The sequence below is a fragment of the Falco biarmicus genome, chromosome 5 (assembly GCF_023638135.1).
Source record: "Falco biarmicus isolate bFalBia1 chromosome 5, bFalBia1.pri, whole genome shotgun sequence".
Lineage (NCBI taxonomy): Eukaryota > Metazoa > Chordata > Aves > Falconiformes > Falconidae > Falco > Falco biarmicus.
The window spans coordinates 73,118,364-73,144,203 of record NC_079292.1 but is presented as its reverse complement, the minus strand read 5'-3'; the positions used below and the strand labels follow the sequence as shown (position 1 = coordinate 73,144,203).

The 25,840-nt window shown below is 38.9% G+C and overlaps 1 protein-coding gene across 5 annotated transcripts; it reads left to right on the top strand.

Moving 5' to 3' along the window:
* Positions 1–1,231: 1,231 nt before the first annotated feature.
* On the top strand, positions 1,232–23,845 carry LOC130150214 (solute carrier organic anion transporter family member 1C1-like). 5 transcript variants are annotated; one of them, XM_056340908.1, is made up of 16 exons: positions 1,258–1,318; positions 1,417–1,494; positions 3,535–3,680; positions 4,307–4,448; positions 4,559–4,691; positions 6,127–6,257; positions 6,476–6,622; positions 11,127–11,225; positions 11,984–12,220; positions 13,370–13,534; positions 14,863–15,058; positions 17,425–17,590; positions 19,168–19,349; positions 20,783–20,847; positions 22,021–22,138; positions 22,921–23,845. In XM_056340908.1, exons 3-16 carry the CDS (start codon positions 3,570–3,572, stop codon positions 23,141–23,143), a joined length of 2,115 nt encoding a protein of 704 aa, XP_056196883.1. In that variant the 5' UTR covers positions 1,258–1,318; positions 1,417–1,494; positions 3,535–3,569; the 3' UTR covers positions 23,144–23,845. The 5 variants fall into 5 exon arrangements, with proteins under 5 accessions (XP_056196884.1, XP_056196883.1, XP_056196886.1 ...); XM_056340910.1 differs by lacking the exon at positions 1,417–1,494 and adding an exon at positions 2,093–2,149 and having other exon boundaries at positions 1,260–1,318; XM_056340909.1 differs by lacking the exon at positions 1,417–1,494 and having other exon boundaries at positions 1,232–1,318.
* Positions 23,846–25,840: the final 1,995 nt, after the last annotated feature.

Sequence of the window (25,840 nt, the reverse complement as noted above, 5' to 3'; positions counted from 1 at the left end):
TGTAGTTCATTGAGTTAATTTAATCTTTAGCAAATCTATTAATGTATTTTTATACAGAAAAAGCTATCAAGGCTTTTCATACAGACTTTGTCAAAGTTGGCGTTTCAGGAGTTTACCTTCCACTGGAAAGTAAGGGGATGGTGGGACAATGCTTTTTCCTTCCAAGGCTCCTGAAGTTATTGGAGTGATAAAACTTTTTTTTTTCTATAATTAGAAATCACTAGAATGTTCCTTTAATTAGGAATGAATCTGATTTTGTAATTCAAGTTTCTGCAAAAGCGAGCACCATGCAGTTACATGCAACCAGATGACCAAAACCCATTACTTGAGATTCTGTTGATAATACCTGGAATGACTTCTGGGCCAGAATTGTTGCTTGTACTGGAGTGTTCTCTAGAAAAGACACAGATTAGGCAGATTTGTACTCTGTATTTGCCTTGTTACATGTGGGAGCTGATACTCGTGGTTTGTTAGGATGCGAGAGCTGGGCTAGCTGTGGGTAGTACGCTCACTCTTTTTTTTTTGGCCAGTGTGTAGCTGGCTTGGAGGGACAGCTGTGTCATCTCACATCTCCTGCTGGCACCTGCAGGAACTGTCTGTGGTGTTAAATAATCCTGATTTATAGTAGACAGGGGGTCTGAAGGGAGGCTGTGATTTCCTGGGGCCATCCGCTTCTCTTTTAGGTCTCCACAAGGGTGTAGCCCACTTGCACCTCTGTGTTGGGATTGTGACACAGAAGTCCCAAAGAAGTACCAAAAACTGACAGATGTCAATATGCAATTCATGCCCTCTGAGGAGCTAAGTCATTCCTTAGTATCTCTGCTGACCCTTGTCAAAGGCACCAAGAAGTGCAAGCTACTGAGGCTGCAGGTAAGATGCTTGGGAAAACAGCCTGCTCTCTCAGGGCTGTTGTACGTGAAGTGAGCCATTCCATGGCTGTTAGGTGGATGGTAGGAAGTCACCTTTGGAGAGGTGCTTAAAGCAACTTTAGTGTTTAGACTTCAGGAAAAAAAAAAAAAAGAATAAAGAAATTAAGTTGTTCTTGCTGGCAGAGACTGGCACCACTAGTGTGCTGGCAGGTAGGCTGCCAAAGTAATGACAACACAAGAAACCTGCTGTCTTTTGCAAAGCTTTTGTATCGGTGATTGTGGGCAAGTTTTGCAGTCACTACAAGAAGGAAATCCAAGGTTTGAAAAAAATGCAGTGGAGTGCTCCCCTTGTTGGAGTAGGCAGCGCTTTTGCTGTGACGTTGCACTGGCTTCAAGCCTGAAAGCCCTAGGGCAGGGAAAGAAACAGTCTGACACCGCAGTGACACAAAGTAAGTTTTCTCTCTCTGCCTCTTGCTGTCTCTTCCCACTTCCACTAACTTCCTGCTTCTTTCCATTTTGTTTGTTTGTTTGTTTGTTTCATTGTTAGGTGCTAGCGCAGGATAGACTAGCCTTTTTGTACATCTCAGTGTCACTAAACTTGAAAGAGATTATGTAAAGTGCAAAGGTAAAAATCTGCAAATTAGATATTTTTTTAAAGGATAAGCACTGTGATAAAGCATCCCACTGTACAAAACCTATTCTTTACTCTTAATTAAAAGTTGTCAGAAATTGTCTTTTCTTATTTTTCTTGCTTAATTTAATTTTAAATACCACTGATGTCAATGATTCATTGGTTTGCCAAAGTTCAGATTTTTATAGAGTTGTTATGGAAAATATTGTTTCATTATGCATAAGAGAAGTATTTATACAATTTAACACTTTTTTTAAGTTTAAGGTAGGTTATTAGGGTGGCAGCATAACATTAAATATTGTGAAAAGAAAACCACGTCACTCATTTAAATACTGTTTATTTAACAGTCAGATGTTTCACAAAGTTAATCATCAGCAAAATACAAATCAATAAAGAATGTATTTGTTTTAGAGAACTCTGTATTTCAACTCCCATCCTGAAAATATTGGGGTACCATAATTTAATTATCTATAACTTCTTTTTTCAGTGTTTTTTGATTTGAGAGCTGCTGAAGATGGTCTAAGGAAGGTTAGGTCCCTTTAGAAATGTCATATGTGGATCACTGAAATATACATGTGTTTGCTTTTTATAGTCACTTTTGGTGGATCCCACTTGAGTAGGATTTGGAACTAAAACCTAAAAAATTAAGGTAGAGAGCTTATGAGGCTTTATATCTCTATTCGCCATTAAAGCTTATTTGCAATCATTAGGAGTAACTTTTGGGGGGCTGCTGGATTGCTAAGAGAGTGTTGTCCTTTCTGGGCATGGGTAGACATTTCTTAGGAGTCCAGGTTGCTCCTGGACATCTTGCTTAGGAGAACTGAGCTCTCCAGAGGAACAGAGTGACCATTGTGGGTTAGCCCAGGACCCTGCCACAGCACTAACACCCCTGGTGTCGAAATCCTTTGTAACACTTAAATGGCCTCTGCTCATGGGTCAGCTGGCCCCTGGGGCCTGCAGGAGGGGAGCTTCCAGAAGTTCCCAGAGGAATTAAATAGAGTGGGATGTCTAAGATCCCACTGTCTTGCAGGGAGAAATGTTACAGGCCAATTTCTTGACTTACGTTCCTCTATATTCCTCTAATACATGTGCCAGTGTATATTGAAGCTAACTAATTGATTTCGGTACTACTGCACTGGTTTTCCAACAGAGGAACTTGGCAATAGCTCTTTTTGACTTGTTATCATTCCAGATCTCTCTGTACTAGCTGGTTTCCCCAATCAGCTCAGTCTACATCAACCAACATAACTAAGATGACTTGTTATATCAGAGCCAATTTTTAAATGGAAAACTTTGGCAGTCTCATTGAAATAGCTATATTTATCATCTATCTTGCAGGAACTCGTGGAGACTTGTGGACTTAAAGATAGTAATTATTGGTTTCTTTTAATCAGTGCCCTCTTTTTCCCTAATAACATCTTCACCTGCCATATCTCTTCTCTACCCTATTTCTCCTCAGTCGTTATTTGTGGTCTGATTCTACAAACATTTATCCGATAAATAATGTTTTTAGGAATGTTGACAGGATGGTACAGAGTACTTGCTGTTCAGTATTACTGCAAATTCATAGATTATGCAGTTAGAGAAAATCCTTATAAATATAATAGAATAGCAGAAGCCTACTGGATCATACCAAAGGTCTATTTAGCCTGGAACAGTGATCGAAAGCGGATATTGAGAATATAAGAATTGGTTCAAGCATGGTGATTCTCTGACATAACCTCTTAACCTCCAGCTTCCTAGGGACTTTCCTTCTCTGCAAAGATTTCTAAAAACTGTCAGCCATTTACGTCTAAATTTTCTATTTATCCAAGAAGTTCCTGAAGTATTTTAAACAGCAGACTCCACAAAGCAGGTGCATCAATCCTCAGCATATTACAAAGACACTTTGAGCACTGTTTGACAACCTTCCTGAGAAAAGGTGTCAATGTGTAGGCATCTCAAATAATGTCTCACCGTCTAGTATGCTGAAAAACATTGGAACCTTTATTCTTATGCAAATAATAGTTAATCATAGTGATATTTTCCAAACAGGAAGACCTATATTTCAGATCTGGGGGAGGAAAACCATGGACAGGCCAAACACTGCTGGTGAAGTTAAAGGCAAGTCACTCTTCCAGGACAGCGATGGCAGCACAGTTCCTGTCAAAAGTGTGTGCCATAATTGTTCAAAGTTAAAGGTATGGAGAGGAGCCTTCATAACATATTTTCTCTGGAATACTGAAAATGATAATTTGAAGTTCTATCAAAATTTAGTTAGTTCTGTATGACACTGTTTGACACTACATGTGTTAGAAACGATGCTCTAGGTTGTGATTCCAAGCACACAGCAGTCAGTAAATGTGTTGAGAAGTTAAAAAGTGAGGCCATATTTTACTAATGAATCATTTAGAGGTGTGCTGTAGTCATAGTGGTAGCTGCAGCTTTATCTTTTTATCCATGTTTTTTAGAACAGAACAAGTAGGAGGAACAAGACATGCCATAATAATAGTACCAGTAATGAACAACATTATGCTGAAAGTTTTCCCTAAGGGGGGAAACAGCTAAAACAGTACGGGGTAGAAAGGTAGAAGGTGCACACAATCAGTGTCAACTTTCTTTTTCTTTGCAGTAGGAGAGGCTTTGGAGGCCACCCTGAAAGAGAAAGTGAAATCTTCTGTTTTAATGAAAACAATAGGAAGAATCTCTGCACAGAGAATTAGAAAGCAGAACTTAGATTTTTGTGTTTCTTGAGTACGTTGCTCAGGCGTTCCAGCCATGAAGAAAAAATTGTTTCTTTGCAAACTCAATTCTTTTCTCTCTTCAGATATTTCTTGGAGCTCTAGCTTTTTCCTTTTTTGCCAAAGGATTTTCTGGAAGCTACATGAAGAGCATGTCTAGTCAAATTGAAAGGAGATTTGAAATCTCATCATCAATTGTTGGCATTATTGATGGCAGCTTTGAGATAGGTAAGTGTACTTTCTTTGACAGTGGATAAATACTGCTTCTTAATATATTTTCCCCCTTAAAAAAATATCTCTTTTTGTAATCTTACTGGTTCTCTCTCTTGTTGATACAGGTAACTTAATGGTAATGGTGTTGGTGAGCTACCTTGGACCAAGAGTTCATCGACCAAAAGTAATTGCTGTTGGATGTCTCATCATGTCTTTAGGAGCATTTTTGTCAGTGTTGCCTCAGTTCCTAATGGGACGGTAAATACAGAGCTTTCACGTTGTGCACTAATTAAATTTGACCATATGAAGTGTTATTTAATCTTACACCTGAGTTAAAAGCTTGACAATAGTAGTTTCTTCCAGATAACAGGAAGGTTTTAATAGGTGGATTTTTTATTATTGGCTTTCTGATTTCCTCTCTGAAAGCTTACCTCTTTCTATAGTTAAGTAAGACAGAAACCTCAGGTTTCTACAGAACTTATACATAATTAGGGATAAAGCAGGTTGAAGTTTTCACCTGCAGTGTACATATATGTAGACACATGGGTTTTTTTCAACTGTTCTGCTTTTTTTTATATATACTTAAATGGACTGTACTGAGATATTGATGGAACAGGTTGCTTTCTGCATGGTGGCTATTCATGCTAAGCTCTTCAAAATTATGCAGATTTGTACGTATTTCCGCTGAACTCAGGGATAGTTAAGTATCTAAATACACCTTTACATCTAAGCTTTAGTGCTTACATTGTTGTTAGAAGCAGTTCATACCTCTACAATCCTTTGGCATCCTTACTGAACAGTAGTTGAAAATAAAACCCCTTTTTCCCCTCAAAAATTAGAATTTATTTGTGCATCTTCTTTAGTTCCAAGACCAATACCTGTGAAAAGGAGGGCATGAAAGGAATTGTATGTGAGGACCATGATATGGGAAGTGGCCACAGTCATTTGCTCTGCTTGGGAACCTGCACTGTGGGAGACAGCACAGGCCAGACGCAGAGCTATGGAAATATCTGATTTAATCCAAGCTCACGGCCGAGTTCTGAAGATTACCTATTCTCCACAACACTGAACAAAACATAGTGGCAGTGGGGACCTCACTGTCATCCATCACAATATTAAAGGTTACCTTTTGACTGCACAGTCAGAGGGAATATCTGCTCTCCATTTATAGCAATGTAGCGTAAATGTACTCAAGCTGGTTTTAATTTGCTTAGCAGAGTTGCTGTAGTAGCTGGCTGCCTAAATACAGACAAACACGTGTGTTCTGCAGCCTGTGTTAATCTCTTTATAGACACAGATAGGCTAAAACTAGCACAGAAATCTCTGTTACATGTCTGTCACATAGGTAAGAAACTGGTGCCAGTATAGAAAAACATCAACACTGTTGTATGTAGACAGTTGTGGATGGACTCTGCCTCTGTCCTTCACTCTAAAGAATGATCTCTTAAGCCCTGGAAACAGCTTTTTTACTCTTAAGCTAAAGAAAATATTCGGGTTAGAATGATCAGAGCAATTTGAAAAAAGGTATGAAGATACCTATCTTTTTTTTAAGCAAAAGCACTGGAAATGGGTTGCCTCTCCGCTTTGCCTGCATCTATCAAGAATGAATATATATGAACACAAGGCTCATACACGCTTCCTGCAAAGCAGTCTTTCATGTGTCAGTTGTAGTTCATATAGGTTTTTTTTCCAGTTATAATTATGAAAGGATAACTGTTACTGTGGACAACTCCTCTACAAGTGTATCAGCTTGTTCCCCAGCACCGTCTGAGGGCCATCCAGTCACAGATGCTACAGAAACTCTCAGCACAATGAAAAATTTTGGTAAGCAAAAGCTCTGATGCTGGGTTCCCTTCTTCTGCTTGTCCCCGTTTTATATGCTCTCTTTTACTGGAAAGCAGTAAACCCCCTGTTAGAAACCATGGTATATACAAACCCATGCTATAATGATTGCAAATCCCCATATTTTATGTTATTTTTCTGTTGCAATAAAGTATTGTCAGAATTATGTTCACGGAAATGTAAATGTTTATGGCCTGCAGGATGTGAGAAAACAACAAATTCCTATCTGTGGCTCTTTGTGTTGATGGGGAACCTTTTACGTGGAATTGGGGAAGCACCAGTTATGCCACTGGGTGTTTCATACATTGATGATTTTTCTAAAGAAGAAAACTCAGCATTTTACATAGGTAATATGCAAATGAGTGGGTTTTACGCTAAACATTCTTTTCTTTGACATTCCTGTAGCCAAGAAAATCTATCATCTGCTCTATTCTGGATAATTTTGAGTTGTACAGAGACAAAAAAAAACAATGCAAAAGAGATCTTATGGGTTTTTTTTGTAGGATATTTCCCAGGTGCTCCTTTTGCTTTCCCCAAGTGGCTGCTGCTACATGTGCCAGTTTTCTCTGTGATTAAGAGAAGCATAACAAAATAGTCATTTCTCCAAAGTGAGAAGTCATGTCTGTCTTGTCTGTAATATCATCTTCAGTACCGCAGCTTCAGAGGATAAAATTATTTCTAATCACTAGCACAGATAAGAGAATGATCCTTAATGTAAGGATCAGTAAAGTAATCACAGTAATGTAAACGTGTTTCAGAAGCTTCTACCTGACTTTTTGAATTTCACATGCAGCACACTTCCTAATGAAAGTTTTTTAAATTCACGTTACCAAAGGAACAAACAAACCTTTGCCAGGGTGTTGTAACAAATTCCTTCTAACTGAAATTTTGTTGTTTTGATGGAAGATAGGTTGTTGCCCAAACACCAAGACTTACACCCAAGCAAATTAATTTCTTGCCAAACTGATTTAATAACATGGAGTATTTGCATGGCTGAGGGAGGTCAGAACTGCTGCCTGAAGTAAACTTGATGAAATTGAATTGGTCATAAAGACAGTAAGACACACAGTTTTAGGAAGAGCTCAGTATGTAATGCTACAGGGTAAGGTCATTTCAAATGCCTTCATTAGGGGATGAGGAAACCTGCAGGCTGAAGAGAACAAAGTATTGTGAAGGGACCTGACAAAAAAAAAAAGTTCCACTCAGCAGTTATTCAAAGAATGTGAAATCACCTCTGAGCTTCTAATTAAAGGTATTCAAAAAAGTCCAGCTGAAATATTTTCTTGTCAGAATCTGGTCTGGGAGAGATCGTGACAGGTTGGAGGCTATTGGGGAAGTGAGATTAAAAATATAAAATAGACACAGAGAATAGTATGGATTCAACCAAAATGAAAATTTGTTTCGGTCATGCAAGTGAAAGGAAGTATTTTGTTTACAAGTATCAAAATGTTGCATTTTAACAGTCTGAAAAGCCATTTTCAGTCTCTTACACCATTTTGATGGACTGACCCAATTTGCAAAAAAAGTAAATATTGAAATAGTCTTTTCCACAGAGCTGAAACTCCTTTTCTTGACCAGTTTTAGTTGTTTTCTATATCTGATTTTTTTAACAATTGACTGAATCAGTTTAAGATTAGTGTTTTTGTAAAACACATTAAAAAAAGTCCTATAATGAAAAAGTCAAGCCTTGCTGATGAATTTTGACCATTGATCTTATTACTTGAGTCTGAGCAAGAAGTGTCACCTTCTTGTCTCTCCTTTTTCTCCTGCCCTTAGATGTTTTGTTGAGCAAGAACGTAAATTATTTTGAAGCAGACACAGCTTTTTATGGAGTGTTAATATAATCCTTTTAACTATTTTTGGCAGAGTTATAGTGCAAATGACAATTTTACAGCAATAAAACCAGAGTGGCCATAGGAAGGAACAGAAAAGTAAAATTAGTGGTTTTGTTAAGATGCTTTATGGAATTTAGTAGAGGACTGTAGTTTTTCTGTAGAACTCTGTAAGACAGGAAATTGATTTGTTTTCAGGAAATTCTATAGATTTCAGACTGAGTTTAAAAGAACCTTTTTAATTTACTTAGTTCTACCAGGCCATCAACACAGTCCTGAGGTGGTACAATGCACTGTACGCCATATACAGTCCTGAGAAGTAATTCTGTGTAGGGTCTCTACTCAGTACGACTGTAAGTTATAATGATCTCAGTCTGTGTCTAAATCCAATTGGCATTTGGCAAGGGTCAGGAATCTTAGGATCTCAGTGGTTGCTTTGTTCTGAGAGGACCTTGTTGGAGTGACCTTTGAGGCCAACTGCTCTGACTGAGAGGTTATTCCATAAATGCTGCACCATGCTAAGCACCTAGTTTATTTAGCTATTTTATGGTCTTCAGATGTTCAGCTTCTGTTTACGTGCCTATAGAAGTGTTGCCAACAAACATAAGAGGGTTGCACCTATACTAATATAATTTCAGCAGCCAATTTTTAAGAATTTCTGGTTTGCTTTGAAACTGAATGTTGACATGGCTGATTAATGGCAGTAGCCATCAGACTTACCATGTAAGAGGTATAATAAACAATTAAATATATTTAATGAGTATTTAACTTCCGTGGGTTTCTCAGTAAAGAAGAGGTTTTGAATGAATAAAATTTCATCGAGTTGAGCACTAGCATATAATCTTGTATCTATTGAACCCATGGCTTCAGTAGAAACATATCTGAAGCCAATGTATGTTGGAAATTTTAATACCTGTTATGGTGTGCCAAATTACTCATGAATACAAGGGCTTAGCTGAGCTATGTTCAATATGCAGCAGCTGATTAACTGACAAGCGTGTATGATTTTTGCTTTGTGGTTTAGTCTGTTCATTAATTACAAAGAAGAAATATTATGAAGGAAAAATATGCTGAGAAAATATCACAGTGAACTTATTTGGTTTTGTTTTATCACAATACAAGCATATTATCTTAGTGAAGTCATTCTTGAATTTGAAGGGTATGCAAGTGTGAAATTTAATTTAAAAACTATACATATGCAAAGTTATTGCCTTATGGTTCTTAGCTTATCGAATAGCTTATCTAATAGCTTAAAGAAATATACTGCATAGACTACACAAGGCCATTGGTATGGGTGTGCTGTTTTTTATGTGTTTATTTTTGAAATTTGCCACTGAGTATTTGAACTTTGGAGATGAGCTTGTCTAGTTTTGAGTAGTAAGTTCTACTTTAGACTCACTGATAAATAAACGTAAAGAGCTAATTCCTGCCTTCTAGTGTCAAAATCCTGACTCTGTAGAAGTCAGTCATTTTGGAAGCATCAGAATTTAGTCTAAAAGACTAATGAAATAAAATGAGAAAACTAAGTGAAAGCAATATGCAATTGGAGCAATGAAGCAAAGACAAAAAATTGTATGATTAAATTTTGCTGTAGGAGTTTGTTACAGTAGTGCTTGATCATAAGCTGAGCAAGCACTATATTCAGAAGACACTTTGCAAAACCAACAGGAGAAAAATCTCTGCAGTAGAAAAACACAGTAGTGTTTACAGAACATAGTGCTGAATGTAGGCAAGAACAGACAAGCACTTGGTCAAGAATTCAATTTTTTCAAAGAGAATTAAGCCTTCTGCAATTTTGAACAGCTCCTAGGCGGCAGTTCCATGCTGGAATTCAGAAATCCAAATCACTGACCTTTTTTTGAAACTGTTACCCCCTTACAACTAAACTTCAACGGATCAACACAAGTGACAAGGGAACGTGAGGACCTGTGTTTGAATTATTTTGAGGGTATTTTATTTTACGTTGATTACCAACAGCAGTCACCAAAATCAAAATTCACTGTATCTACATACCCTGTCAGCAAAATGCAGTCCCAGTTTCCTAGGTTTCTACTAGCCTTCACAGCTTATTATTTGCCTCTAGGGCCATCCCACTTTCTTGTGATCCCATGTTATCTCCTTTATAAGTAAAGACAGAGCAGGAAATGGAAGCCTCAGTGAGGCCAGCAGCAAAACTGAAAGCTGGTTTCAAAGAGGTCATTACCTGGTCACTAGATTTCTTGATTCTTTTTACAGCTGCATAAATACGTATTAACACAACAGTTAGCTGATTTGTTCATTCTGAATCCAAAAAGATTCTTTCTAATGAACTTTGATTACACACAGGGATGCTTATATCTCCTTGTTGCCTACTGAAAATATTCTCAGGGTCCTGTACCTAATTCCATGTCCGCTCACTTTTATTGTCCCTGTCATCCTAATGTGACTCCAAAACGCAAAGATGCCTTCTTATACGCACATCGTCAGATCAACTATTGCTACTGAAAATTAAACTAGGGACCTGAATGCATACTACAGGAAAATTTCCTGACTTCTATAATCACAGAACGTCATGCAAGCTGTAAAAAGAGCTGCAGGTAGGCCTATGATAGATCCAACGGGTCTAGAGTTGTATGTTCGTTTGTTAATCACCACAAACTGAACAACACAACTACAAACATCTGAGGAGAGAAGTAGGTAGGAGGAGGGATGAAAATCATTGCAATGTTATTGTCTTTCTTCCTATTTCTTCCAAGACACCAATCTTGCAATGAAATTCTTGTGGGGCTCCACATGAGACCATGCATCAACAAAGCCCTGTGCAGGTGAAGGAGCCCGCTTCCACAACGCAGCTAGCGTGTTGGCAGTTTATGGATTATCTTCTTGCTGTTCAGAAACTTGCCAGTAGACATCCCCTAATGGCCTGTGCCCCTCTTCTGTCTTGTCCTTCCTCTTTCCTTTCTTTACCCTCAGAGAAGAAGATGTGTTTCTCTGTGCAGCATTGTTCTCACTCTCCTGTGCTGCCTCCCTTCTCTTACAGGCCTGGTGAGGTCCTCCGGCATGTTTGGGCCGACCCTGGGCTTCCTGCTTGGGTCCTTCTGTGCCAGCCTCTGGGTTGACATTGGTGTTGTGGACATTGGTAAGAGACCGTGGGGTGGTGCACTAACTGCGAAGATGGCTGGATACAGGCACCCGTGTGCCAAGAAGCACCTTCCCAGTACACTACATCAAAAAGGGGAGCTCTCTAGAAAACTTTTCCTACTCAAAAGCTGGTGTTATTTACATTTTAATATATGCAGCATTGTAGTGTGATTGCCCTTGATACAAGATGCCTGTCCCCACTGAAGAAAAATTTTGCACCTCTTTATGCTTGTGCACACGCTTGTTACACCCTTGCTGCACAGCTGAGAACAAACGAGCGAATGAGAGGCCGTCCCGACGCTGAGGGAACAGCGAAAGGCCTTTGCTCATGGACACTCTCAACACTTGGCAAAAATTATGTTCTCTTAAAAATCATGCAGCAAAGTCTCTAATCCCAGGGAAAATTTGAGGAACTTCAAGGAAAAACTGTTGAGTTTGGGAATGAAAGGAAGAGGGGACAGTGAGGAAATTGAGAAAGGGAAATTATTTTTGGGTGGTGAAGGGCTCTCTTGCTGTCACTGATTCCCATAGAAAGTGCTGGAAGATTGTGGCAAGGAAATCTCCATGGCTCTAAATGGAGAGATCTATTTTTGACTGCATGGGACTGATCTGATACTAGCTACATTTCAATTCCTCATATGAAACATAAATCACCTCTGTTCTGGTCTTTAAACAATGCATATAAGGATAGCTAGAGTAGATTTAAGTGCTCTGCATGATATTTAATCTATTTTCCTGTCTTTCTGTATTTTATAGATACCATCAGCATAAATCCTAAGGATACCCGTTGGGTTGGTGCCTGGTGGCTTGGGTTGCTTCTCTGTGGAGCAGTCAACTTTGTTGCTTCATTGCCTTTCTGGTTTTTGCCTTACTCCTTACCAAAAGAAGGAGAGAAAGAAAACCTGAAGATAAATCATATATCTATTCAAGGAGATCACTGTAAAACAGACCCCCCAGCTCAGCCGCAGTTAAAGTTCTCGGAGGCAGTAAAAGGTGAAAGATTGTTGCCCAAATGTTTGCATGTGAACTCTCTGTATTGGGTTCATTCCGAGCTGAGCACGGATTTGCACAACCCTCAGAAAAATGCACATTTTTGCAGAGCAAATGATGAACAAAAATCCTCTTTTTAATTTTTAGTATTAGAATTACATGCTAAGGGTGTGTTTCAGTCCTCTCATGTCAGGCAGCTGGAAAAAGCTCATGCTGTTGCTTTGAGCAGCAGAGATTCTTAGTTCAACACAGTAGTTGTCATATGATGTGTTACAGCTACAATCCTATGATTATGAAGGAAGAAGGGGGAAAGCATCCCATCCCTCATTAATGACCAGTCCACAGGCAACAGGTTGCTGCTTCACTGAGGTCAACATGTGGGAGGGAAACTGTTTCGAAGTACTGGATCAGCTGGGGGAGGTATTTCAATGGATTCGTAGCTCCTGTATATGAGTTCAGTGATGCTAAATTAACCTCAAACAGGAAATATCAGACCCAACTACCCATTGCTGGACTCCCTCAAGGGCTTTATTCATATGTATGCATGCATGTACACCCCTTAGTGGCTATGGCGGATGTGTTTTGAACTGTCATCTTTTAGGCAAGTGTGCCAACAGCCAGCCTGCAAGCTAAATGCAGGTTTTGTCTTCACTTTAATTTCATGGACTTAGATACTCTAATCAAGGGTGTCAGGAAAGGTTCCAGCCTTTTTTTTTTAGGTCAGGTGCTTCCTTTCTCTGAATATCAGCTTCATGTGGGACTCCTGTGTGGTTTGTGGAGGCTCCTGCTTTAGACACCAAACTTTTCATTTAGTACATTATAGAAAGTCAGTGATCCTCTGGGGACACTGCCCTATACAGACACTGAAAATCAGTGTTGCAAGCCTTAGTGCCTTTGATTAACAGTCCTGTGTCACACATGAGCTAATCTAGCATTTCTGATTCCCAGTTCAGCATCCACAGTGCCATTCAACCTTGCTGCTCCTGTAAGTCATGTGCTGGCAATGAAGAAAACTCCCCCTCGAGCAAGCATGTGTTTAACCTGCAATATCAGCCAGTAATTAAATCAAAGTTAGTTTTGTTATCCAAAGGATGTCAAAACAACTCTTCTCTGTGTTTAGCAGGGTGTACAGCATATACCTCTCCATTGCAGATTTCTTCCCAGCTCTAAAGAAGCTGTTTGGAAATCCAGTTTTCCTGGTGTACATCTTCCTCACTATTCTGCAGTACAATTCTCTTGTTGGGTTGATAACCTATGAAACAAAGTTTATGGAGCAGCAATTTAATTTATCAGTGGCAAGAGCCATCTTTCTAATTGGTAGGTACCTGTCTTTTTAAATCCCAGTGTCAAAAAGGAAGCTTTTCTTTGTTATTTTGATTCCTTTTAGAATCACAGAAGGTGCTTCTGTGAACTTTTTTGGTTAAAGAAAAGTATGTAGTGGTTTACTAGTTTTCCTACCATATTTTGAAAATGGATGTTGATTTTAGTGTTAATTTTCCCAGTGTTCCTAATTAGTGAGCTAGAGGATTATTAGAACTGGGTGGATATTTTTTGGCTGAAGTTTTTCTCAGTGAGATTTGGGTTATGAATGTGTCTGTTTTCTTGAACAAAACCCACACATAAACTGCAATACGTAACAACTAAAAGAAAAAAACATTTAATTTAGAACATGTCTAATGAAATGTGTGATTTTTCCTTGTCAGAATAACATTATGGTATAAATGTTCCATTTTGTTTACAAATTTTATAAGCAATAAGAAACCAAAATATAAAATTCTGAGTAATTTCATTGAGCTCAAAGCTCTTTTTCTATTTACCAGTTCTCTCAAAATAAGTTCTTTGTAATGTTCTACAAAAAAAGAATGTTGAAACTATATTAATCTTATTGTGATTAATATGGTCTCATAACCTGGCAAGAAAAGCAGCATGTTTGAGGTCATTGTAGAATTGTTATTCCAGTACTTTAATCTGAAGGCATGCTGCTTTGCTTCGGATCAGGTACAAATGGGGGAATAACTTACTTTTTCGTCTTTTTTTGGAGGCAGGAAAAACCCCCAAACAAACACACAGAGAAAGGCAAACTGCTCACAATAATACCTTGTAAAAGGTCTCAATTTAGCATGTAAATATTAGGGCTGGAGTTTGTGAAATGCTGAAGAGATTAAATCTAAATGCAAATCTTTCTGTTATTCACTCTCAGAGCAAAGTGGAATCCAATGCAAAACCAGACATTGCTTCCTTTCATGTTCTGTTTTGGAGAATTATTTTTTTTGTAACTTTCAGAAAGTTTAATGTTTGATTTTAGATCAAGAAATGCCCATGAGCTAAGACATCTATCTCATTTACTCCAGTTTCTAACAGGCACTTGTATAGATTTGATTATATCTGTATACATACAAAAAACAGTACAGTAAAAAGGCAGGGAATATTGAGGCATTAAGCTTTTTAAAGCCATAACATGACTTGAAAGATAATGAAGAAGTAAGTAAAATTACTTAATAGTAATAGAAAGTCAGAACCTTCAAGGATAAGTCTGAAAATAGGTCAGTATTTGATATTTTGGAAACTACTAAAACCAGATATTTATTCTAAAAAGTGTCAATGCAAGTGACAGAGGTTAACATTTCATTACCTTCTATTTGCAGGTGTGATACTTTTACCCATCACAATCCTGGGGATGTTTTTAGGAGGCTTTCTGATCAAGAAATTCAAACTCCACATAACTAAAATGGCAAAGTTTGCATGCATCACTTTTATAGCAGCCTATTTGTTAAACCTTTTCTACTTTATATGCAGTTGTGAGGTGCTCCAGGTGGCTGGTTTGACAGTGCCCTACTCTGGGTTTGTATCCCCTTGGTTGTGTCATGTTTTATGGTTGCTTCCTGCCCCATGCAGAACATGGTGCACGCACCTGTATTCCCCTCCTCACACAAACAATCAGGGTTTTTAATCTCATTTGGACTACAAACCTTCTATTCTAGAAAACTTCTTGTTTTGAGTTTGGATGAGTTCTGAAACATATCTTCTCTGTTGATTTGCTGTAGCATAATTCTAAATCCTTTTGCATAAAAAATTAATATATGTGTCTGTTTAAAGACAACAATGTTTTTGTAGAAATTGACCTGTATTAGGTCATCTGCTAGTGTGAATCAGTGTGGTTTCAGTTAGAGTGGAGCTACTGAGATTATATCGTTTTACAACTCCCTTGTCGGTGATACACACAAGAAAATACAAGGTTTTGAGATAGACTTGTCAGGCTGAAATGATACCTGGTGTTGGGGAAGGGCAGAATATCCCAGTTTTGTTCTTCAAATTTTGTTTTAAGTGGACGTTTCTTTTTCTAAATTGTTTATTGCTGGCAATTGGCATATTGATGACAATATACCTCTACATTCTTGCAAATTACTAATTAAGATGAAATTAATCACAGGCAAATTAAATTCTTATATTCTATTTCAACGCTTCAACTTAAAGCCTGTCTCCTCCTACCGTGTAGGGAGTGGGATATAAAAAAAAATGTTGGAAGTGTCTTCCCCGTAGTCCCTCAATGGCTTTGACTCTAGAAGGGACCATCCTCTAGATCAGTAGTTATCAGCCTGCGTGGGGCATTACCAGCCTCCCTGGGTATCTGGAGCTGCTGACCTGCCTGTGTCCATTTTCTCAGCTGGGAGGTAGAAATTGTTCATGTCAGGAGTGTGTGCTGCCCAGCCAGGTGTTTCTCCTCCCTTACCAGGACCATGGTCGTGCTTTCCTGAGAACATTTTTTGGACTCTAGCAGCCTGCCACAATTGCCTACTGTTTAAATTTAGCTCAGTCTGATCCAACAAATTTCAAGGGATTTTAAAGGATTAAACTGAATCCAGCAGGGCTTGCTAGATTTTCAATTCAGACAGAAACGCACTCCTGTGTTTTTTGAAACTGAGCCTATGTCCAGGGAAATATCTAAGTTGTCTTGGCAAACTTGACACCCAGTTCAGTTTCTGGTTAGTTACATAAAAGATGTTAGAGGACTTCACAGCAGAGAGAACTCTGGTTGAGTGCAACAGTATCATGCTGTAAAGCGAATTAAAAATAAGCAGAAACATCAGAACAGCAAATACTGAAAGGGCAATTACAGTTTCTCCAGGAGAACGGAGACTGGAGAATTTAGCATGTGCTAGGATTGCTCCGGTTAAGCCACTGACATACTGTTTTACCTGTTCAGCAATTTGTAGTCTGAAGATGAGCAACAGCCTAACGAAGGCTAAACACCCCCCCAGTTATTTTCCCCTCTAAAAGACTTAGGGGAAATCTAACCCCCTTGAGGTGTGTTTTGGATTGAGGGGTAAAGAGGAAGAAAAGGCAAATCCTGAACAATTTTTCCTTTATCATGTGAGTGACTTCAGAGCCGGGGTGATTTGTCGATGGTGGACTCCTAACACTTTCTGAAAACTGAGCCCTGCTACCATGCCCTCAGCATTGCTGTCCACTTTGTAAATTCTCAATTCTAGTTGTCATCCACTTAGATTAACTCCTTGGGGCCTGATTTTGATGTTTCTTACAGAAATGTTGGTAAAAATGGAAGCTATGAAAGTCCTTGATAATATACAACAAGGAATGAGATCTGATAAGAAACGGGGAACAAGCCCATCCCAGGTGCAGGGCTGCTGCTGCTGCTGAATGTGGTCTGAGCTCAGACAGAAGCAGCACTTCTCACTCAGACTCAAGCAACTTTAGTTTCCACTAAGCGGCTCTGATCCAGTGAAAAAAATGTCAAGGACTAATTGCTACTGTAGTTTTATGTAGTTTTACATCACCACTTCTGGCACCCAGATATGGTATGACAGCTAATACTAAGCAAAAGCATGGCCAGTCTGCAGGTGATAAGAGATTCTAGGTATGAATTTCTTTTTCTTGGGTTGAGTTTTCAAGTGAAAAAGTGATACCAAATATTCCCTCTCACCCAAGAATACCTAGTTTGTGAGTGCCTTTTCAGCAACAATTGATCAAAATGGTAATGCTTTATGAAAAATCTCAGGAGAGCTTTGGTTTAGCTGAAATTAGCTTAGTCTCCCTTTGACAACTTCACAGTCCGTTGGTTAGTAGCAGATACCTGTTCATGTTTATTGCTTCACTTTTCCCATGTTTTTCCTGCCTACTCACTGATATTTTGCTTAACTGTATAATTTGACTAAATAATTTGTTCATTTCTTTCTGTTTTCCTCCAGATTAAAGCATCTTTCCTTCCCCAAAAACAGCTTCAAGGCCAGTTGCAATGCTGACTGCAGCTGCAAGCTGGATCAGTGGGACCCTGTATGTGGGGCTGATGGGATCACTTACATGACAGCCTGCTTTGCGGGATGTAAATCATCAACTGGGATGGGAAAGAATATGGTAAATATATAGGTGGATAGAGGATTATTTAGTAAGGCCTGTTGTGGTAGAACAAGGGATAATGGTTTTAAACTAAGAGAGGGTAGATTTAGACTAGTATAAGGAGGACTTTTTTTACGGTGAGGATGGTGAAACACTCGAACAGGTTGCCTGAAGAGGTGGTGGATGCCCCATCCCAGGAAACATTCACGGTCAGGTTGGACTGGGCTCTGAGCAACCTGACCTAGTTGAAGATGTCTCTGCTATTGCAGGGGGGGTTGGACTAGGTGACCTTTAAAGGTCCCTTCCAACTCAAACTATTCTATGATTTTATGATTATAGATGTAGCAGCTAGATTTCTCCATCTATTAATTTTTTGGCTTTGTGATTAAGAAATGCTGTAGACACAATCATCCCTTCTGTATGTTTTAACCTCATAGAAACTCAGTACAAGGTTGCAGGGAGGGTTTTTAAAAGAGCTGGCATGAGGTAAATGAGCTATTCAGGAAAGACATTAAAACCTCAGGCTCTGAACTTACATTTCTTGAATGCTTTTGTTTTAAAATTTAATTTAGATTTTCTTAAAGTTTATTTGCTTCTCAGCAAGATGACCATAAATTCAGCTTTAAGTTTCTCAGTAGATCTTTTACTGTGTAGGTACAACACAGCCAAGAGGGGTTTGCTTTAGAAGACCTTTACTAGTCCTGTTGTTATACTAGCAAAGTCCTGTGGTGTTAACTCACGTGCAGCAGACCTGTATAAAATTATGAGTGCTGGTTTTGCAAACTGTTGCAGATCATACTGGAATTGCCCGCTTTCCTGAGCTGCCTTAGCTCAGGAAAGCAAGTCAAAGCACTAAATTGTACAGCCAATAGTTCTGTAAATATGCATCTGGCCATTTTGTTCAGTGTATCATCAGCAAAGCCATTTCTAGGACTTCAAGCGCTCCTACCTGGGCAAGAACATTAAAAACAGTAGGTTTCAAAAAGTGTGTGCAGATGATCATGTCTTCTGGCAGAAGCAGAATTGTCTTCATGCAACAACAGTGAAAAAGACAAGCAACACTTCCAGGCTTCTATTCATATATCCCATCAACATTCTCGTGCTTCACTTCAGGGAAATTGGTTTTCAAACCCATGTCTCCTGCTAAATTCAAAGGCTATGAAACAGCCTGCTCTCAATCCAGCACCAAATGCTGTTTTAGATACATAATGGTAGATACACATGTTTGCATTTCTGGATCCACATATATATTTTTTATTGTTACTCATCTACTTCAGAGGACTCCTGAACAGAATGGCTGAATTTTATAGCTTTGACCCATTTTAAGCATACGCAGAGCACCTTTTGTCCTAGCAATGGCATGGCTGAAATAGAATCACAGTTGCTTTGTGACTCTGGAGCAGCTCAGAGTGGCTGGAGCATACCAATGAACTTGGCCATCAGTCTGTGGAGATGATTAGGGAGGTTCTTTCAGTGTAAACAAGAGCCCGCCTGTTACAGGGAGCGAGAAATCTAGCTACTAAAATAGTTTTGTGAGCTGAATTCTGATTAAATGAATTCTGATTAAATAAATTATTCTTCTCATCTCCTTTCAGGTGTTTCACAATTGCAGCTGTGTGGAAGTACAAGAGCATGGGCTTGGCAATTCCTCTGCAATTCTGGGACAATGCCAAAGAGAAAGCTGTACCAAAGCATTTCCCTATTTTTTAGCATTACAGACTGCATGTGCATTTATTTTAGGCTTAGGAGGCACTCCTACATACATGATTATGTTTAGGTGAAATACTTTACCTTACCTTGACCATAAAGCTTGGGGAAAGAGAAATAGAATATGGTATCTACCATTTAATTCCTATTGTTAAGCATGGCATGCTGGTCAAACTGGGGCCCTGAGTCTTTGCCTGTACTCTGCAATCCAGGTCTGTTCAGAGGCACAGAAAGCAAAATGCCTGCCCACCAATTTAACTCCAATTTGAGGCTGAGTAGATACTTTGGTAATGAAGTAAATGGGCCTTATGCTGATCCTGAACATTAGTTTTCACTTCCATTGACGGGGGTGTTTTTAAGAGAGCGATGAACTCGAAATAAGATGTGGTGCTAACCCATATCGAAGGTGACTATGTTGTTCACATTACTCAGGAGAAAAACTTTCGCCTTTGTTGCCTTGTTGCCTCACAATGTTTTCTGTGTTGTGAGAAGTCTGATATTCCTATTTTTTGTCAAGCTGGTATAAACAGAACTATGTCAGCAATATTTTTGTTTTAATTCCTTTGGTTGTAAAGCAGCGCTGCTGTTTTACACTTGGAAGAAAAGGCAATGTTCTGTGCCTTTTGCGTGGAAGTTTCTTTCCACTCGCGCTCGCAGATGAATTGTAATCTTCAGTAGGCAGTGCACATGACTAGATAACTCTCTTGGATAAGCTGCTGGTTCTTCTGAAATATTTTCTAAGTGCAGCTGTTCTTACGGCATGCCTGGATTATGGGCAAGGCTAACTTTGCTGGGCAGTTTTCAGAACAGTAATGTGTATAATGACAAGCCTTTCATGTTAATGCTGAAAAGACAATATACCGATGCACAAACAGTTCAGGAAATGGGCTGGCCATAGCGAGTCTCCCCCCTGCTCCTGTGCAAGCTCAGCACTCCCCTCTGCTTTTTATCAGCTCTTCCAATTCATCTGATGGGCACAGACCGTTTCTCCACTAGTAGGAATGAGGTGATTTTGTAGCCAGGTAACTCACATTCACTGTGCCTCTGCAGAACACTAAAGTCAGAGGCGGGTTTTACCTGCATGTAGCTAGTAAAGATTGCACACCCTTGTTCCCTCTGTTCACCACGGCACAATACAGCCCCTTCTAAAGCAAGGTTGATTCTTGGAGCTTAACTTATGGACATGAGCTGCCTACTTTTAGTTGGCTCACTCTAATTTGCCTGTGCATCTTCTCCCAAAAGAGTTTACAATCAGTTCTCTTTGGTTCAAGATCAGTTTCTGTAGATTATCCCATGTATTTCAATGAGACCTCATCCATTGTTAATGGAAGGAGGCTCCACATCTGAACTTTAACTGTGGTGAATTTTTTTTGGTTAGGGTTTAACTGAGCTATGCTAGGTAAGCCACAGTACTCTTGCAATGGGGCATGTGCAGATTTTCACAGCATGAATATAGCTATGTTGTTCTATTGTTCTATTGTACTATTTTTGTTTCCTTTTTAGATCTGTTTCACCAGACCTGAAATCCTTTGCTGTTGGGATTGAAACTTTAGGTGGTAGAGTACTAGGTAAAACTTCCTTTCTTTGTGGGATCCAAGTATGTAGTCAAAGAGATAGTCCAAAGCATGCCAGTGCAATGTCCTTGCTCCAGATGAGAATAAAAGAAATTTTCTTCTTCTTTGTAATCAGACTATGCATTTCAAAATGTTTGGAGGAGGTTACTACATGTTTCCTGGTATGTAATTATATAGTATGATTATCTCTTCAGAATTTTTCCTATGCAGCAAAGGAATCAGGGAGAGGAAGGAAATTTCATCATAATTTTTGGGGTTTGATTCACGGACACAACTACCAGAGCTTGATCAATCTGGGTATCTTTAACAACTGTGTTCCCTTTTGCTGACCATTTTTCACTTAGAGCTACCATGTACTCTGCCTATTATTTTCTTTCTTGTGTTTATCTGCAATAAATAATCATTCAAGTCTTCGGACATGTAGTCTGTTCTGCCTCGAGCAAACTTGCCTTATCTTCACTTGTTTGCTGATTTTTTTATATCTTCCCCACGCAGACAAACCCAAGTAATCATTTGGATGTCTCTCCTAATCTCCACATTTCAGCTGAATGCTGTGGAGAATCTATATTGTGCTTTTATGAAATAGTTTTCTTCACAAAACTGCACATTACCCCTGAAACAGCTTGCTAATTATATTAAAGCGTTATGACTGTCTAAAAGGAATTCTTCCTGTACTACAGAAGTAAAATACACTTATTACCTAGTTGGTTTTGAGCAAGTACTTAATTTCAGACCTTTGTACTCAGCTTACCGTTTTTAATGGCAAACTGTTGTGTAATACTTGAATAGATACATTAGTATACATAAATATTAATATGTCATGGCACATAATTCCACACAGGGGACTGAAAAAGAAATGTTGGTTATATTATTTCTTTAAACAACAAAAGTTATAAATCTAAAAAAAAAATGCTATTAAAGTAGAATTACTAACATTTTCTTCACTGAATATAATAATGCTATAATCTTCCATCCTTTCAGCTACCTTTAGGTACTTATTTAAATATTTTAACAAATCTTGGAATCTCAAAGCTGGAGCTGGATGCTCAGTCCCATTTTATGCAACTGCAATTCAGAAACCCTGAGATCCATTTCCTCATTTCTTTGCTGTGGCATTAAATGCTGAGATCTTCATGTCTGAGATGATGTAATAATTTTTTTTTGCAGGAGGACTCCCAGCCCCTATTTATTTTGGTGCCTTGATAGATGAGACCTGCTTGAAATGGGGGACAAAGAACTGTGGGGGATCTGGATCTTGCCGGGTATATGATACGAAAGCATTCAGGTAAGCCAAAACCTTTGGTAAAGGGTTGGGAATTTGACTTCTGAGGCAGCTTTGGTCACCAAGGACCAAGGTATACTTTACCCAAGTCAATTGTCAATACTCTGATTAGGATACTAAAATCACCAAAACTCCTTATTTTTACTAGCCCTTAATAGATCAAATAAGCCAAATAATTTTATTCAATTTGAAATATGACATTGCAGTACAGTCTTACATCGCCAGAATGAGTTCCTTTACTGAAGCCTTAGTGCACTGAATAACTCCGTGATGCTTTGGTTTTGTGGGAAACTGGAAAAAACATGGAGTAAGTGTAGCACTGAAGATGCTTTTCCTCATCTGTCATTTCTATGCTTCCTAATGTATAAGACATGTCACAAAATCCACTTGAGGAGGGGATCCAAGTGACTGGTGGTGCATGGAGAGCTGCAGCCAGGACCACTGAGTGCTGCCAGTGGGGGGCTGGGGAAAGGCTGAGACAACAGTCAAAAAACCCTGGCTGGTACAGCTCCTCCTGTCCCAGCCCTACAGTACAGCCTGCTGAACAGGAGAACTCTTCAGACAGGAAGCTTTTCTGCTAGGAGTATAGGACCAGATTAGAACCTGCCTGGGGCTAAATACCATGAGATTGTTTGCTTTCTGTCTGTTATCCCTTAAAACGTAGAGCAATACCTGGCTTAGAACAGATGGTTTTGCCAAAGTGTATTTGATATCTTGCTTGGTTCCACTCAGAATTGGCAGGTTTTGTTGACATAAACATATTTTTTCACCTTTTTGTTTTCTAGAAATGTCTATCTTGGCCTCATTGCAGGACTACGGGCAGGATGCTGTCTTTTATACATAGTACTCTGTGTTTTAATAACGAAACGCTTCAAACCAGATGGCAAAGAGATGACAGATACTAAGAATATAGAAAGACCAACCAGCAAAGAATCAGCTACTGACAACAAAAAAGAAATTCTTCCTGGTGCAAGAATCTCAGAGGAGAGTGAGGAAACTTGTATGTGAGAAAGAAACAAGGTCTTTTCATAACTTTGCCAATGCTTCAGTTTTTCTAAACACAACAGGTGTCTAATTACTGACTTCAACTGCTAGTTTACATTTTGGGGGTTCAAAAAATATTTTTGAAACGTTGACTTTTAATTGGCTTTACCCTATCCTTTTCCTTTCCTCATCTGAAACAGTAGAGAGGAAAGGTTTTCAAAATTTTGGGGAACTCTCCCATTCTCTTGCTCTCAGTCCTTTTCTAGACCAACAGTAGGACTAGCCAAAATTTTTCAAGTGTCAAGTTTGATTATGATTGAAAAATTAAAAAGAAGATATCCACAGTAAGCTGCTTTTCCATTTTTCACTGACTATTTCAGGTACTCCTGCTTTGTATATAGTCCTACAGCTCTAAATAGCAAATCGAGTTACACTTGCCCAGTTGCTCTGACAGCCTTTGCTGTGTGGTTCATGGCCAGAGCTCCTTGTTCCGGGCTAGGTCCCATGGCCCATGCTCAGGTGAGAGCCCCGGGGCCATTGGTGAGCACCCTCTGATCAAGAACTGCACGATGTCTCTGGGATTTGGCTTGAACAAATTAAACAATCAAAATGTAATGCAAACAAAAGAAAGTGGTATATTAATTTTGCAGCACATCTCAGTATTGGGTTTGAGTAAAATTACTCTGAGCTGATGCAATAAAGTGTTAGGTGTTTAAGTTTCTTTAATTTTTTTGTGTTAGTGTGTTTGTAGGGGCATTTTAATCCTAATGACCATGTATATAGATAATACCACATGTATATAGATTTTCTTCCTGTTTAAGGAACCTCCAGTAAGCCTTGAAATACAGTACTGAAAACTTGCAAATTCGCAGCTTTCCACAGATATCTTACTTCAGAAAGAACCTTAAATAAGGATGCTTCTAACAGCCATTACTAGGAAAAAGAGTCTCTAAAAATACTTCAGGTGTGGTATTTCATTGACAGCCCTCATGATGTACCTTCACAATGGGAGAAAACATGTCTGGTAAGATCACTGTAGGTTTTGTTTCCATCTCACAGCCATTTTGCTTTTTTTTTTTTTCTGAAGGGTGTCTCTACTCCCTGCAATTCTGTGCACAAGCCTAAAACTAGGAAACAAACCTTCTTTCCTTATCTTAAACTTCCTTGGGACGTGGAAGAGGGCACTACACTAAAGAAAATCTATCACACTTTTCCTGAGAAAGTAGCAGATTGGAGAGCTAGAGAGAGAGAGACTCTCCATATTAATGATTTTCTGACCTTTCTTCTACCATCTGCACTGTGTAAGTGCAAGAACAGGAATGGGAAAAGGGTTGATGTGGTACTCACTGAAAGTAAGTTCTTCATATCCTGGCCTGGGGATGGAGTTGTTTGCATTTTGTTGCTTAAAAGCAATGACTAGCTTAGACCAGTTTAGACGTCTTTCACAATCACAGTTCTGGTTATAAACTGCCAGCAGTTATGGGGAAGCAGTGTATGTTATAAGGAAACGGGAATAAAAGCTTCTCTAGTACAGATGATATCCATGCTGCATCTAGGCCTGAAAAGACTTAAATAAATATCCAAGTTCCAGAAACCCCACAAATTTTACTCAGAGAAAAACATGGTGTGTTTTTCTCCTGCAAACAGTGTTTTAACATTGAATAAATATATTGTCAATTCTAGAAACACTCCTGATCTGTGCTAGACATATAGACTCAGTCAGGTGACTCATAGTAACATCATTTCCCTTTTACTTCTGTTGTTTGTCTATTTATTTCTGTACATTATTTTTCATATTGCAGGTTTTTTTGATGAGAACATCTTTTGCACCTATTGCTTGATTTTCCCGGAAGGTAGTGTTTTATCAAAAGTGCGTCGATAATTGATGTCAGACTAGAAATGAGATTCTGGTCAGATCTGATGATTCATGTCCAGATATTTACCACAGATGCAACTTGGTAAAGCGAGCTTTTTCCAAACAAATAAGACTTAACATCATTCTTCATAGCAGTTCCAAATAGATAGTGTAAGTGCTGCCACAGGTGGTATTAAATGAGCCTCTGTCTTAGTACAGTCCCCACTCCAAGGCTATATTTTTTGCCTACATTTTCAACACACATTGATTCTTGTCTGCAAGAAGCAGTAGAAATAGAAGTTTTTTCAAGGGAATAATTTGTTCTTCAACATGCAGCTAGCACAGAATATACAAAAGATGAAATAGTTGGTCAACTGAGTGGCATTTTCCAAAAGCTTTTTGTTCCCTGGCCTCTCACAGTAGAGAAGAAATAAGGACTTTCTCCCTTTCAATTCCTCCTGCTCCAAAGGCAAGGTTTCACCAGAGAGGCAGAGAGGCCCCTGGGACTCTGGTTCGATTGTAAAGCCACATTACTTTTTCTAGGATCAACACTGGTATCTTTGTCCTGTGTGATAACTGTGACAGCATGCTCAGAGCTAGCTCTGATATCTCTGTGCTATATCACTGGGAAGATCCTCCAAGAAGGAAGAGAAACTTATTGTATTCTCAGGTAGTAAGAGAAATTGTCCAGGAAAGCTATTTTGGAGGCAAATTTACAACTACACCAAGTCAGGCATGCTTTTGAATAAAGACAACAAAGCAAGTAGTTTAGAGATCATTACTTGGTGGGTCATAAACCATCATAATTCCACTGAAAACAATGAAGAAATAACCAAACCAGTGAATTTTTATGACTGTGGGAGGTT

Bases quoted from the DNA above. Each gene is read 5' to 3' on its own strand.
- LOC130150214 (XM_056340909.1), top strand. From the start codon at position 3,570: ATGGACAGGCCAAACACTGCTGGTGAAGTTAAAGGCAAGTCACTCTTC. The intron at 4,449-4,558 runs GTAAGTGTACTT...TTGTTGATACAG, and splicing joins TGATGGCAGCTTTGAGATAG to GTAACTTAATGGTAATGGTG. The intron at 6,623-11,126 runs GTAATATGCAAA...CTTCTCTTACAG, and splicing joins AAACTCAGCATTTTACATAG to GCCTGGTGAGGTCCTCCGGC.